Source organism: Patiria miniata, unplaced genomic scaffold, assembly GCF_015706575.1.
Source record: "Patiria miniata isolate m_02_andy unplaced genomic scaffold, ASM1570657v1 HiC_scaffold_3, whole genome shotgun sequence".
Classification (NCBI taxonomy): Eukaryota; Metazoa; Echinodermata; class Asteroidea; order Valvatida; family Asterinidae; genus Patiria; species Patiria miniata.
The window spans coordinates 35,435,279-35,450,111 of NW_024037069.1; the positions used below are offsets into that span (position 1 = coordinate 35,435,279).

Sequence of the window (14,833 nt, forward strand, 5' to 3'; positions counted from 1 at the left end):
ATGTGTGCTCGAGAGGTTTTAATCACTCTGTTTAAGACCGCTTAGAGTCTAGGTGCTGATAATTACCCGAGCCGGAGGCGAGGGTAATTATCAGCACCCAGACTCTAAGCGGTCTTAAACAGAGTGATTAATACCGACCGAGCACACATTTATTCCCATTCATAAATACCTTTTCGGTCAAAAAAATATAATATTTCGGTCAAAAAATCCCGATTTTGTTCAACAAGTTCACTTCATGCTTTTTGAAGATGTAAACAACCCTTTGATGGAGATTGACGCGCGCGTGGGGCGTTGCGTTTTGAATTTAGAACTATAAAATTCTGACTCACTGGTAGTGTTGCGCATGCCTACGTGAGGACTGTGAACGTTCAACCAATAAAACGGCAAGAGGCACTGGATTTTTAGGAGTCCACATTTTATGTGACACTGGAAAAGTGTTTAAGACCAGCTAGCCATGTCTTTATCATCCGTTTAAGACCGGCCACGTGACGGGCTCTCGACCAATAGGAATGGCTAAACTGTCTAAGGTATTTATGAATAATTTGGGATTTTTCATTTATTTCATTAGAAACGTCTTTTAAATAGATAAATTCAAATCTGCACATTAGTGAATTTTATAAACTTTTCGGTAAAATCTCAAACATCACGATAAAAGAATTTATGAAAAACTCGTTTAATATTTACTACAGGAAATCTGAGATATAAAGTGATATATTTGAAAGCATGGAAATTTACTTTTCACAAAAAGAAAATCAACTGTGAATTTAGAAACTGCTGTGATTTCACAGTATTAATTTCTACAATCACAGTGCGCATGAGGAAAAAGACACAGAAGAATACTGCATTGCTAAATTGACACGACGGGGGATCACGACATCAGGAATGTGACGAAGCCAGGGGCGGATCCAGGAATTTTCGCCGGGGGTGGGGGGGGGGGGATGGGAGTTCATCAGCAAAACATTTTGAAATGTAGACAGGTTTTTTTCTCCGGACACTTGGCCTCCGAAAATCAATAAAGTGGCCGGTACCATTAATGGGAGCGCTGTTCAAATCGGACGATTGTTACAGAATAGTATACAAATACCCCCTAACCAAGCTCGCTCCGTCCGTATTTTGGGCACAGGCCGAAATTATTACCAGTTTCATTTTTTGGGGTGTCAGAGCAGGGGGGGGGGCATTATTTTGAAAGAATTTCTATGAAAACAAAAAATGACAGAACTGGCGGGTTTTTTTATCCCCCGCCTGGATCCGCGCCTGCGAAGCAGTTATACTTTCGCACAAAACTTTTGCTTATCAGGATATGTTTTGAATTCATCAAAGCAAGCCATTCCTTTTGGGGGGGGGGGGGCGCAATTTCAGCTGTTTGAATAGCACACCTTCATGCCTCAAGTATGTACCCCTAGCGCGCTATCTGAGACAGGTTGAGCGATCCCGACACGCTTAGATCCAGTGATCGGTCAGTCTGGTTCCCTGTCTGCTGCCCTTCGTTGTCACCGCCGTTTCGCATGATCTGGCCCGAGGATGACATGACCAGCACGTTACCCACGTGCATGCCGAGGTCCTTCCCATGACGCACCACCTCCGTCACATCTTGATCGTCGTTCAGGATCTGGTCGCCAGTCACGATGTACATGCGATCGGCGTTGATGTTCTTGCGTCGAGACAGGATCTGCTTGAGCTGCTGCACCGTGGCACCAGGCTCAACATCCAGGTTGATGTCGGTGTTTGTGGCGTGCATCTTGACGTTGAGGGCGCAGCTGACATGCAGAACAGCGCCCTCTTCGATGTTGTAATGGGCCAGGGTGCGGTGATCCTCCAGCTGCTTGCCTCGGTACGAAATCTGTATAAAATCCCACGAAAGAGCAACAGGTAAAATCTCTCGACATTTTATGAGAGTTCTGACGAGGGACAGTGTTCACTGAGCGAGGAGACATGCCTCTGCTAGTCCTAAGACTAAATCAACGTTGGTGAATGACAGTTAAACAGAGTTGAAAAGTCAATCACTAGTTAAATCAAGTCAGGTCACAAAGTAACATGGGTGAAAGAGTGACATAAATTATTGTGAATTTACAACAACTCCGCTCTCTTGCAGTTAATTATTGCAATGTAATATAGATGCCTCGGCAAGTTTATGTTTTACTCCAGTAATTTAAGCCTTTTCTCGCCTTAAACCTTTAATGACCCGGTTCGATTCCCGCCTACATAACATGGATTGTCAGTCCCTTCTTGACATCGTTAAAGGACCTCTGATATTACAGTGATTAGATATACGAATCGCCAGTTGGGAAGAAAAGCAAGAACGCATTTTCGAAAAGACGAAAAAACACGACACTTTCACGTCGTCATTTTGTGTAGGTTGCCAAGGCATTTCGAAAGAATCGATTCACCAGGTCTTTTCTTGCCAAGGCTGCCTCTCGATACATCTTGCTCATACCTTCAGGTTATCAAGCGGTAGTTTGGTCTTCTCGAAGATGTTAGCTTTGATGTTTGCGATGGTGTTGATCTCATCAGCTGTGATCGTCATCTGTTGGCTGCTAGACATCTCTGCAATCACGCTGAACCGAAGCCTCAGGTCCATTGTTGCATTCTTACGGATCGAGTAGAGCTGGAGAGGGGCGTGGTTCTCCAGGAGCACCTCCTTGTAAGACAGGAGCTGCTGATGGGGCGGGATGGCCGTGTACTTGTAGATGCGAGCCTTGGCCAAAGCTACGGTGTCGTCTTGCGAGAACTCAATAGTGTGGGTTGGGCCGTTGCAGCTCCGTACCTGGTTTGAAAAAAAGTAAACTTATCAATACTTGTGCACGGACCTTTGCAACTCATTTTTATTGTACACTCTAGTTTATCATGGTATCTGGAAACATCAAATGGGAAAAATTATTTAACAGTCTTCTTCATGTTTATATAAATTGATATCTATTGCGGGAAGTAATGCGAATGTAGATTTTGGCAGATTTTGCATCTGATTTTTTTCTTTCTGGGGGACCATTTGGACTAAAAAAAGAAAGTATTTTGAGGAAGTTTTATACCTTGAGTTTGATAATGTCTCGTTCCTTCAGCTGAGGTGTATTAAGTTTCAGTTCAATCTTCTGTAAACCTCCTGGGGTACCGCTGCTTGGTAGTGTCATGCTATCGTCAAGGTGCTGCCCATTCAGGTACACGCTCTGCCAGGTTGCTGGTACTCCTTCCTCAGTCTCCAAGATGTTTTTGAAAGCTGCCACAGTCTGTATCCCAGCAACCTTCATCTCGAAAGACGACTTGCTGCCGCGTTTGGCGTAACGGGCTCCCTTGAGCATCACCTCGTAGCCGAACATCTCGGGCTCCGGGTCAGCTTCGAGTGGGAGGCTGATGGCGTCACTCAGAGGCACCGAGTCGACCTCGGTGCGCTGGTCGTCGTTATCACCGACAGCTTCCTCATCATCAACAGCTTCTGCCTCTCGGCGAGCTCTCTCGGCTAACAGCTGCTGTTTCTTTAACTCCACCTCCCGGCGCTGCTGCTCTACTTCGATCCAGCTCAGGAGCTCCTCACGTTTCTTCAGCTCTCCGTCTTTCTTGTCCAGCTCCTCCATCCGACCCGCCATCTCCTCCAGTTTCTTTTGAGAGGGGAAATTGAAGTGAAAGTACTCGGCTTCCCGGTTAAGTATCTCCTTGTCCCGACGTATCTGCTCAACCTCGATCATCCTCAGGGCACGTTCCATTCTCTCCTGCGCTTGCAGACGGCAGTCTAAGACATCTTGAAGGCTGTCCAGTTCCTTCTTCTTGAAGTTGACCTCCTCTTCTTTCTGGCGAAGCTCTTCTTCTTTGATTTCTGCTCCAGAAGTCATGTTGCTCAGCTCCTGAGATTTGTTCTCAAGCTCGGCCTCCCATTCTCGCATCTCGGCCTCCGCCTCCTGAACCTGTCTCTCTTTCTTCTCGACCCGGCTTTTCAGCTGTTCCAAGTCCTCCTCTGTCTCTTTGACTTGAAGCATCTTCATATTGAGACGTCTCTCCTTCTCTCTCAGACTTTCCTCCCGCTGTTGAAGGTTATCACCGATGATTTTGACGTCCTCCTCTGCCTGAGCAACAGACTGCTCTTTCTGTTTCAGTTGGGTTGCCATCTTACGCTGCGATGCCTGCATCATTTTGATCTGTTCCTCCAGACGAATGGTCTCAATCTCTTTGCGGCGTAAATCAATATCCTTCTTCTTCAAGATGCTCTCCTTTCGGGCAACCTCTTCTTCCCGTTCAGACAGCTGCGATTCATTCATCTCCAGGTTATTTTCTCTTTCTTTCATCCTGTCTTGTCGGACGTGATACTCGGCACTTCGCATGTCTTGCCTTTCTCCACGATTCGACATATCTAAGCCCTTCTTCTCCAATGATTCATGCTGTCTCCTTTGGAGCTGGTTGCGTTGCTTCTGCTCCTCTTCACGCCGTCTCAGCTCTACCTCCTTGGAGGCCAGGTACGTCTCCTTCTGCTCCAGAATGGACATGCGTCTTCGTATCTGGCCTTCCCACTTGCGATGCTGGTCTTCGAGTTTCTTGCGCTCTGCGTCTGCCTCTGCAAGCCCCGTCTCCAGCAGTTGACGGGCTTCGGCGGCCTGTTGACGGGCTGCGTCAGCCTGTGAGGCAGCCGCATCGCGCTCCTCCTCAGACAATCGTAACTGAACCTTCAGCTTCTTAATAGAATTATTGGCCTCTGCTGTGGTCTGAATGCACCTCTCCAACTGAAGGGACTGTTTCAGACTGTCGCTCTGTGATTCTGTCAGATCCGATTGAAGATTAGTGAGGGATTTCATGATGTCGTTAGAGGGCCCTTTGCCGGCTGATTGCGGCGCGCTTCGCAGACTTCCGGGTGATGCTGGCAATGATGAGTGTGAGCTCCCAGCGCTCTGCTTATTACGATTCACATTGGCACCACCTGGAAAGAAGAAAAGATTTATCGAGTAATGTGGTGAGTAGTCTTCTTTAATCAACTGTTTGTGGTTTCTTAACTCCGTTGGCCTTAATTATGCCAATAAATTATAATTCTGTGATCGTTGCTGTTTGTTTGTTGGACATGTCTGTATCAAATCATCTCAGGACCAGATTATCAATCACGCATAATAATTGTATAAGCTGCAATTTCTTAAAGTGTAAAAAACTGTGAAGAAAATAGAAGCAGCATTTGACTGTTGGCCCCTCTATTTACAAAAAGAGAAATGAACGTTACATTGATTTTTTTGGGGGGGGGGGGGGGGCGGAAAACTGGTCCACTTATTCCTTACAAAGTTTACAGTGTCAGACTTTATAGTTAAAAAAAGGTCTTGAACCGCGGAGAAGTGCAGAAATGGTTGTTGTTGTTGTTGTTGTTGTTGCTGTTGTTGTTGTTGTTGCTGTTGTTGCTGTTGGTGGTGTTGGTGGTGTTGCTGGTGTTGCTGTTGTTGGTGGTGTTGGTGTTGTTGGTGTTGTTGGTGCTGCTGGTGTTGCTGTCGTTGCTGTCGTTGCTGTCGTTGCTGTCGTTGCTGTCGTTGCTGTCGTTGGTGTTGTTGGTGTTGTTGGTGGTGTTGTTGTTGCTGCTGGTGTTGCTGGTGTTGCTGTTGTTGCTGTTGTTGCTGTTGTTGCTGTTGTTGCTGTTGTTGTTGCTGTTGTTGCTGTTGTTGCTGTTGATGGTGTTGCTGGTGTTGCTGTTGGTGCTGTTGTTGTTGGTGTTGTTGGTGCTGCTGGTGCTGGTGCTGCTGCTGCTGCTGCTGCTGCTGCTGCTGTTGTTGGTGTTGTTGTTGTTGTTGTTGTTGTTGGTGGTGGTGGTGTTGTTGGTGTTGGTGTTGTTGGTGTTGGTGTTGTTGGTGTTGCTGTTGTTGGTGCTGTTGTTGCTGGTGTTGTTGTTATTGTTGTTTTCTTTTTGGGGGAGGGGTGGTGGGAACGACGTACTTTTGGGTGGCGGCACGACGATGTTTTTGAGTTGTTCCCAGAGTTGGTTGGACAGATGCTGATACGGCTCACGTAGAATCTGCACCATCTCGAAGAAGGGACCATACTCGTTGATCTGCGGTAGAATGGCCTCGAAGAGAATCTCAGCTTTAGCTTCGGCTTCGGCCTCAAGCTCCACCTGTCGCTTGGTGGCGCTAGACAGGGCCACCCCTTTGCCTGCGCCTGTTTCCAGCTGTTGAACAAGACGGTTAGGATCGGCGGCTACGTCACTGATGAAGCAGTTGCGACAGCTCTTGAAGACGTCCGCGTAGCTGTCTGCTTTGGTGCTTGAGGATTTGCGTTTTGCCTCTCCAGCTGCAATAAAGAAAACCAACAAAACGCGTTTCGACATAACTGTTTTGTCAACACAGTTGTTATCAATTCAGTGGAGGATCCAACATTTTCCAAGGGGGAGGGGGGGGGGTTAGTTTACTATTTTTTCCAAGGCCTTAAGGAATATGTCAAGCTTTGCAGGATCGAGATATGATAATGTTATCAAGCGATCTTTGGGATATGTGTGATTCAACGATTCAAATTACAAAATGAAGACAAATTGAAATGTCATATTGGGTCATTCAAATTCATTGGAGCTTTACGAGGTGTCAGTTTAATTTGAATTCGCGATTAGTTAGCAAGCATTTTTGAAATGTGAGCAAAGGAATTGGAAATCGGTTCATGTAATTCATTTGTTCGTCAAATTTCAACAAAGTGCCTTTGTTTCAATTTGAAAATACAAATTTGTTTTTAAAAGATTCGGCCACAAAGCGGAAGCCTCAAAATAACCATGATATGGTTTCTTTTTAATCAAAAAAGACTAGAAGTGATCATATTTGCATAAAAAGTGAAAAATTTTTGCATAAAAAGAAAGCAAATGTTATTGATATGAAGCATGTTTAACATAAAACTAATTGAGAAAAAACGTTAGAGATATAAGAAAACCAAGACCGCAGTTTATAACTTGAAGATAAAAGAGCAAAAGGTTTAATTAAGAATGTATAACAATAATACTGTGTTTTATGTATGTAAACAAAGGAACTCCTAACTCGGATGTTGCCTTCGTTTATTGTTTAAAAATTATGTCAACTTTCAATATCATGTTTAATTGTCTGGTATAAGTTAACATTTCAGGGGTTTTTTTATTTTTAGATTAAAGACATATAACAGATACTTTGAACATGACGAAACTAGAATACCCCCCCAAAGGGAAGTGATTAACCCTCGTATCTTGCCTTCGTTTCCCTTTACTTTGAATGCAGACAGTACTAAATAGAATGCGTGGAATGAAATCGAAAGTAAGATTCTTATGCAAATAACCCTTGACCAGACTGCTATTAATTGAATGATCATTTAAACTGGATGACATAACTTCATCTTAAACATGTTAAACGTGAAAATGTTAGGTCTGACAATTAATTTGAATGTCTGAAAACTAAAACGAACCACGGGAATTACAGGAGGGAGCTAATTCGCTTCAAATTATTGTTCCCCATCAAGATGATTTTGAATGCTCTTTTTGCGAAATTGGCCGGGAAAACCTATAATTTAATCAGAAGAGCCGCGCAGACGTCTGTTTTATGAATGCTATACTCATCCATTTTCCCCCTCGGATCTGTGGAAAAACGAGTTAAAAGAGACAAGAAAGGGTGGAAAAAAGCACCCTACATAGCGTCAAATGCATTAAAGGCCCCCACCCCTAAATTTGGCTCTATTCGATTACAAATGTCCACAGGTCTACAGTGTACAGGGTGAGTAAAAAAAAACCCGAAACCCAAATGTCGGGACTATTGATTTATTGAAGTTCTGCATGTAGCACTTTCAAAATCTAGGACATGAATGCCCAATTCATAAGCTTTCTTTTAGTACAAGAATCATTCAAATCACTTATGCACTTTTCAAATTACAGAATTTTAAACACAACCACCGTTTTAAGGTTCCGTCCACGGATGCATGACCAAAAAAGTTCAGAGTTCTTTCAGCAAAACGAAAACAAATCACATAGGGATATGTGTGAATTGTTTTCGTTATGCTGAAAGAACGCACATCTTTTTTGTGATCCATGGATAGAACTATAAAACGGTGGTTGTGTTTAAAATTCTGTAACTTGAAAAGTACATGAGTGATTTGAATGATTCTTGTTCTAAAAAGAAGCTTTGGGCTTTCATATCATGCCCTAGATTTTGATTTCACTAAAACAATAGTCCCAACATTTGGGTTTCGTTTTTTGTTTTTTTTACTCACCCTCTATACTTATAGACAGAGTCTTTCTTCTGGCTTATAGTCAATCTTATAGTCATCAGACCACCCGGAAATAGGGCCCGGGTAGGAAATAAGAAACAAGATAAATAAAAAGGGATGCCCTAAACCAATGTAATCGTCATTGCCACTAAATTGGAGTTGATAATCGACATGACGCAAGGGATATTTGTTTTAATTCCTTCAAGTCTTTCTTGAGGGAATGTGGGCACTGCGTGTAGCGACTAAATTTGGAAGGAATAAACCGATGCGATTCGATGGATATGGATGTAAGTTTTACACACCGCTCAAACGAAAAAAAAAATACCTTTTAGGCCAAACAAAAAAGTCTCCGGTTTCTGGTATGGAGCTTGCCCAAAAAGTGGTGCGGCGACGCGGCTTTTTTTTTTTTTAACCTGATTTTTTTTGCTTCAAATGTCGGCCGATGACTGCAAATGGTGCCCGACTAAACTTAGTGCAAATATATGGGAGTCCAGAGAGGCCACATAAAGCTTATTCTCGACCATAACCCAATCTAAAAACACGTTAAAATTGTGCAGCAGCAGGATTCCAGTCAAACCAGTGAGTTTATCATTTTTCATTGAAAAAAAAACTTTTTCATTTTGCCGACGCGCATGGCTACGGCGACGCGCGCGCATACCAGAAACCGGAGACTTTTTTGGGGGGGGGCCTTACGATCTTTAAGTTCTGCATAGGCATACCACACTGTCATTTTGCCTTTTGCCAGTGGTAGCCCTACAGTAGCCCTGCTTAGGAATCGCAAAGAAATGTTTGATGCGTTCTAATTTTGTTGATTTGTTTATTTCAGGACAATCAAGTCAGTCAGCATTTTGCAAGCAGCTTTATTCATTATCATCTTTAATTTTGTTGATTAAAAGTGAAGTTACTAAAATTCGCGTAAAAAATCTGATATTCGTTTTCAATAGCTTGTCAAATAACACAGACCCTGAATTTAATATTAATTGTCTTCCTTTTCATGTCGTACTTGGGCTCAAGACAGGGTCGGCGGTAATACAAAAAGTCTTAATTTAAGTGAATTCAAAAAGTCTTAATTTAAGTGAATTCCGAATTGCTTTCAATAGGCCTAAACTGGATTATTCTGATGTCGGTACAGAGAAAATGGCGTCGTTGCATAAGCCTATATAGGCTATCTCGATGCCGTAAGGCGTAGAACCTTCTAGTTTCGTTAAGCAACATGTGCAACCATACCTAGTACCTGAACCCGGCCAAGGTATGTTCGTACGTCAGAGCGAAAGAATGTTCGGAAATCTTAAGACATGAATGAGGCTATTTTATATTTTCTTATTATTTCGGAATAATTGCACATTATAATAGGCCTACTGCAGGGTGTTTAGTACAGTATACACTTTCAAAACGCTGGTTAAAATTTGGTTGGTTAAAAAAATTGGTTAAAATTTGACCAGATCGTGTAAAATTTTCCAATTTTGCCCAACCTTTATTCAACGTTGGGCACATTTTGCACAAGGTTTTTTTTTTTTTTTAAACCAACTACATGTATTGGGTTGTTTACCCGGTAAACAACAGTTGGTTAAAATAAGTCATTTGACAAACGCTGGTTAAATTTATCAAAATGTAACCAGCGTAGGGTAAAATGACCAATTTGTGATAAAAACAATAATTGGTTAAGAAATACAAAACGTTGGGGAAAATGGGGGTGTATATTCCCCCCACTTTTTGACCTTGGGGTGGGGGGGTGGGCTATTGAATCATTCCCCCCACACTTTTTCGTGATGAAAAAAAGATATGCGGATTTCGAGGTGTTTTGTGAACAACCCAACAATTATTAGCCTATGTATTCAATTGCACTGAAAGGTGGAGAAACAAAGTTAAAAAAAAGTTTTAAAATGCGCCGGTTTGATGTAAGCGCGCGACTACAAATTATTATACAGATAGAGGGCCCCTTAGTGTAACTTGGTTTCCAGCCCCCCCCCCCCCCCCCGGCTTTTGGAATTTCCAGAGCCGGGTATTCTTTTGGATTTCGGTCATCCCCATCCCCATCCCCATCCCGCCCGCCCCGCTGGCTACGCCTATGAATTCGCGAGGTTACTTCGGTGGGATAGGCCTAAATGCAATTGATCTTAAATGCCGAACCTCCCAAATATATTTTGGATTCTGTTAATCGCTCTTGAGACCAATTGAAAAAGGGGGAAGCTTAGCCCAGTTCCTTAAACTCTAGATACCGCTATACGGTATTAATGGAAAGACTTGATCCTGGTTTGGTACTTCCCTTTATGTTGTCCTTTTTTAGGGGGGGGTAGGCTGTTCCCAGAGGGGAGCCCTCTTTGTACCCGACTGATTGACAGGTCACTTGTGAATTAGACTTCCAGAGCTGACATGACCAGTGCTATATAAAACTACGTGCTCCCCTATACCATGCCGCACTCAAGTTTACCAACACATGTACATACATGTACAGGTAGTTTCTTCTCAAGGGCAATTACAGACTGGAATGAACTTCCCACGGTTCCCAGTCAAGCATCTTCTATTCAATTCAAGACAGTGCTATTATGCAACTTTCTTCGACATGCAGTATTGTGTTCGTTCAGTTTCCACACTTGCACGGTATCACTGGTACATATGTTAACTGCCCACAATCGGGTTTAATTGGTCACGACCAATTAAACCCAATTGTCTCTAAAAACAAAGTGTAATTTTTTGTTGAGTAAAGTTGTTGGGTAAAATAATTTAGTACATTTTTTAACAATTATTGATTTAAACCCCAAAACATTATTACGCATCACTTGTGTAATAACAAAATACGGGTTTTACCCTTCCACACGGTAAACTTTGCTCAATAATGCGTAGCCTGTGAATCTTACTCCGAAAAGTTGATTGTTTACTAGGAGTTGGGCAGAAGTTTACTACAATGTGTGAGGTAAACATGAATACATCGCATTGTAGACGCGCGCGGATTGTTCAAGATGGAGGACGTACGCGAAACATTGACGTCGTGAGGATTGGCAGAACTCGTCCCCATTTTGAAGGAAAGTTTGAACTACGAGAGTTTTAGCTCACGACATGCAGCCTTCTACACATCGTAGACTATTTTGGTGTGGTAAACGTGCGATCATCATGCTCATTACGGTTTTCATTTTCTTCTGAAGTCCATGCTCTCACAGAGTCGGGGTGCGCACGTGTGTGTGTGCATTATATGTATGTAACGCACGTACCGAAGGTTCAACGTCGTACACGTGCAGCGAAACCGTTGTGTTATGTTGTGGACGGAGTCACGCGTATAAAAATTATTTAACCATTCATCAATCAAATTTTGTGTGCAAAACAAATCTATAGGGCCTGCGGCAATAAACTGGCTTTAGTCTTTGCAAACAGAAGGGTATAACAGCGCGACTCCACAACACAACGGTTTCGCTGTACGCGTTGGATGCCTTCGGTACCCGTGTTGCATTATGCACAGTACCGACAGACCGACTCTGTGAGAGCATGGACAAGAGCATGCAATGAAAATGAAAACATGGGTAATTTATAGCATGAAAAATACATGATGGTCACAGGTTTACCACACCAGAATAGTCTACGATATGTAGAAGGCTGCATGTCGTGAGCTAAAACTCTCGAAGTTCAAACTTTCCTTCAAAAATGGGGACGAGTTCTGCCAATCCCCACGACGTCAAAATCTTTTTTTGTCCCTCGGCAAAATTAGAAATAGCAGCGAAAAAAACATAAACAATAAAAGGGAAAAATATTGTTTTGCACATTTTTTGAGAAACATTTGAGTAAAATGTAACGCAACATAATGTTTGAAGCTTTACTCCATATGGAGTGGGCAAGGCTTAATCAACATGATGGGTAAACGAAAATATTACTCATTTTGGGTGTACTTTTTTTAAACATGTTTTTTTGAGTAAAAGTTAACGTCTTTTCTGCGTAAAATGGTTACACAGTGCAGGATTAAAATTTGACTCAACAGAAGCCGTGTCAAGTTTACCCTCATAACGACCATGTTCCCTTGTTACTGCCATAAAGAGTACGATTTTACCCAATATTGCCTATTTATTTTTTTTAGAATGGCACACGTCTGAGATCTTGAGGCAGACTGAAAGTCCCACCTTAGACATACCCAGTAATCGGCCCTGAAAAAAACTGGACACGATTAGCCACTCTGAATTGACTGAATGGAAGTTTGTGCACCTTTGGACCAGATTTACTTGTCTAGTGGGTCTTGGTCTTGCAGTATTGTTTTCGTTATCCGTTTGCATATTTTATTTGTTTTTGGTGCCCTTTTGAGCAGGAGCATTACAGGTAAACAATCGTTTGCTTTTTTTGTGCATTTTGTTCGTTTTAAGCAGCTGCTCAAAATAGGCAACCAATTGGATGAAATTTCAGCTCAGTTGAACCTAAACGTTTTGAGAAAACACAGAAATCGTATGAATGAGGTCTCGTAACTTGATTCCATTGAAAACACACGTAGAACAACTATGCCCGTGATCAATTTCTTAAACCATCAATTATTTTTCTCCGAATTATACAATTTCAGGCCTTATAATAATATTTCATGATGTATTTGGTACCAGTCCCATCTTCGCTTTGAGCAAAGATTTTCTTGTTAAATCTTTTATTGTGGATTTTCCGGGTAATTGGCCATCTTCCGACGGGCCTTGAAAGAAACTACCCACCTCCTGTTTTGGTCTTGCGTTTAGCCGTAGACCGCTCCTCTTGTTTCATCAGTTGCTGGGCCAGTTTGTCGTGTCCATGCTCCCTCAAGACCTCACAGAACATCTCGTACTTGCTGTTCTTAGCAATCTTCATCACGTCAACCAGCTTGCTCGTCTTGTCTTTGTTGCTACGTTGTTTCAGAATCAGATCTCGGATGTCTTCGCTGATACCGTCTCGAGCCAACAGCTCCCGGGCAACTTTCTCCGCGTCGATCGCTTCGCTCAACTCCTCTTTCTTGGACTCCAGTAACTTTCTGCGAGTCGCACGATCCATTTTCTTTTCTCCCCCTCGAAGGATTATATTTTTCCTTATAAAAAGCAACGCCTTTTACTCACTACTCCTAAAAAGCAAATTGTTGCTTTTGCGCGCTTTAAGATATATACCAAATACCACAAAACACTACCACCACTTCGTCCGCTACCAGTGAGCAAAGTGGCGATGCAGTCTTTGGTTACCAATTTTTATGCCTGTAGTCTCCATGGTAACGTAACCAAGCAGCCTGTTTATTGTCTTTTTTATTATTATTTTTCCTATGGCCGTGTATGATGGGGGGGGGGGGGGGTTGGTAGGCAGTATCACCAATCAATATACCAAGGTTACCAGCGGTGCAACCATCGGCTAGGCGGCCATTACACACTACACGCGCAGCTATCAATATTTAAAAAGCGCTCCACCAAACAATACTCCATTGTAATATGAAGGGAACAAATGGTCCGACAAATCTGTCATGGCATGGCTTAAAATAAATACAAAATACTGTTGTTTCTTTATCCACGGGGGTTCGGTAATCTAAATAAGAGGTTTTCATGTTTCAAATTGGTATAAATGTACGGCTTTTAAATTAAAGCCTCGCTGTTAATATTTGGAATAATGAAAAAATATCAAATCAAGCAAGAAAAAACCTCATCACGATTTACCGGGTTGTACTGGTATACACCTAACATTATAATCCTTACCAATGAATTCGTCTCTTTATGAATTAATAGTTCCTTTCAATTTTAAATATATAGATTATATACCAATTATTTTCTTATGCATCATACGTATTTGTCACATTCTTCACTAAATTAAGTGGTTACGAATTCAACACTAATTCATTATACTGAACCACGCTTGGTCGAAAATACAAGACGATATTTGTGAATGAAGCTGAAATCGCAAATTTGTTCATTTTTTTGGTGATTTGTGAATCCATTTCGTTTGTTAATCTGGTTTTGTCAGGGAGTTCGGCGTGAAACGTAGGCGTTCCATTATACATGTATAAAGCAAACAGAAAAGTGGCAACAAAACAAACACCCACGACCACTCATAATTCGACCATTAGTTCAGAGACATCCAACAAACAGCTCCAAATCATTTTCAGGTCGTTCATTATCTTCTGGTCGTTACCCTTGGTTACACGGTGTCTATTGTGCCTTGACATATACACACACAGTCACTATGGGCGTCGCCAGGATTTTTCCGGGGGGAGGGCCAAAGCAAATTCTTCCCCAAAATGTATTAACTTTTTCATTATATTCTCAATTTATCATTTTTCCGAGCGTGAGCAGGGGAGCATTTGCCCTACCCCCTTCTAATTAACAGCAATATGGCTTTGCACCTCTTTTTCCTTCCCCCCCCCCCCCGTTTTGTAAGGGGGGCGGGGGCAAGCGCGCCCCCCCCCCCCCTCAGTCACTGTCACTGACAGTCACCATCATTGCAAGCAGTAACCTATTTGTTGTTCCGTTTTCTGTCTCCATATTGGGTCACCATGGACTTGCCACAATTCTATATATTTCTGTCGTTACGTATTGGAACCTGGAAAAAAAATCCGAGGTCCTCTCTTAAAAAAAAAATAATACAACAATTTGTGGTCAATAATTATTCAACCTGCACAGACAACATTACGCAATCGGTGATCCTTTTCTTTGACGAAGGGGGTAAATCAAATTGAAATATTACAAATTGTAACACTCGAGGT

At 42.4% G+C, this 14,833-nt stretch overlaps 1 protein-coding gene across 1 annotated transcript; it reads right to left on the reverse strand.

Annotated features, from left to right (window-relative positions):
* Positions 1 to 499: 499 nt before the first annotated feature.
* LOC119738605 (putative leucine-rich repeat-containing protein DDB_G0290503) lies at positions 500 to 14,433 on the reverse strand. Its single transcript, XM_038213511.1, has 5 exons — positions 12,834 to 14,433; positions 5,887 to 6,240; positions 3,027 to 4,897; positions 2,435 to 2,764; positions 500 to 1,840 (listed from the first exon to the last, which is right to left on the reverse strand). The coding sequence occupies exons 1-5, from the start codon at positions 13,144 to 13,146 to the stop codon at positions 1,400 to 1,402; spliced, it is 3,309 nt and encodes a 1,102-aa protein (XP_038069439.1). The 5' UTR covers positions 13,147 to 14,433; the 3' UTR covers positions 500 to 1,399.
* Positions 14,434 to 14,833: the final 400 nt, after the last annotated feature.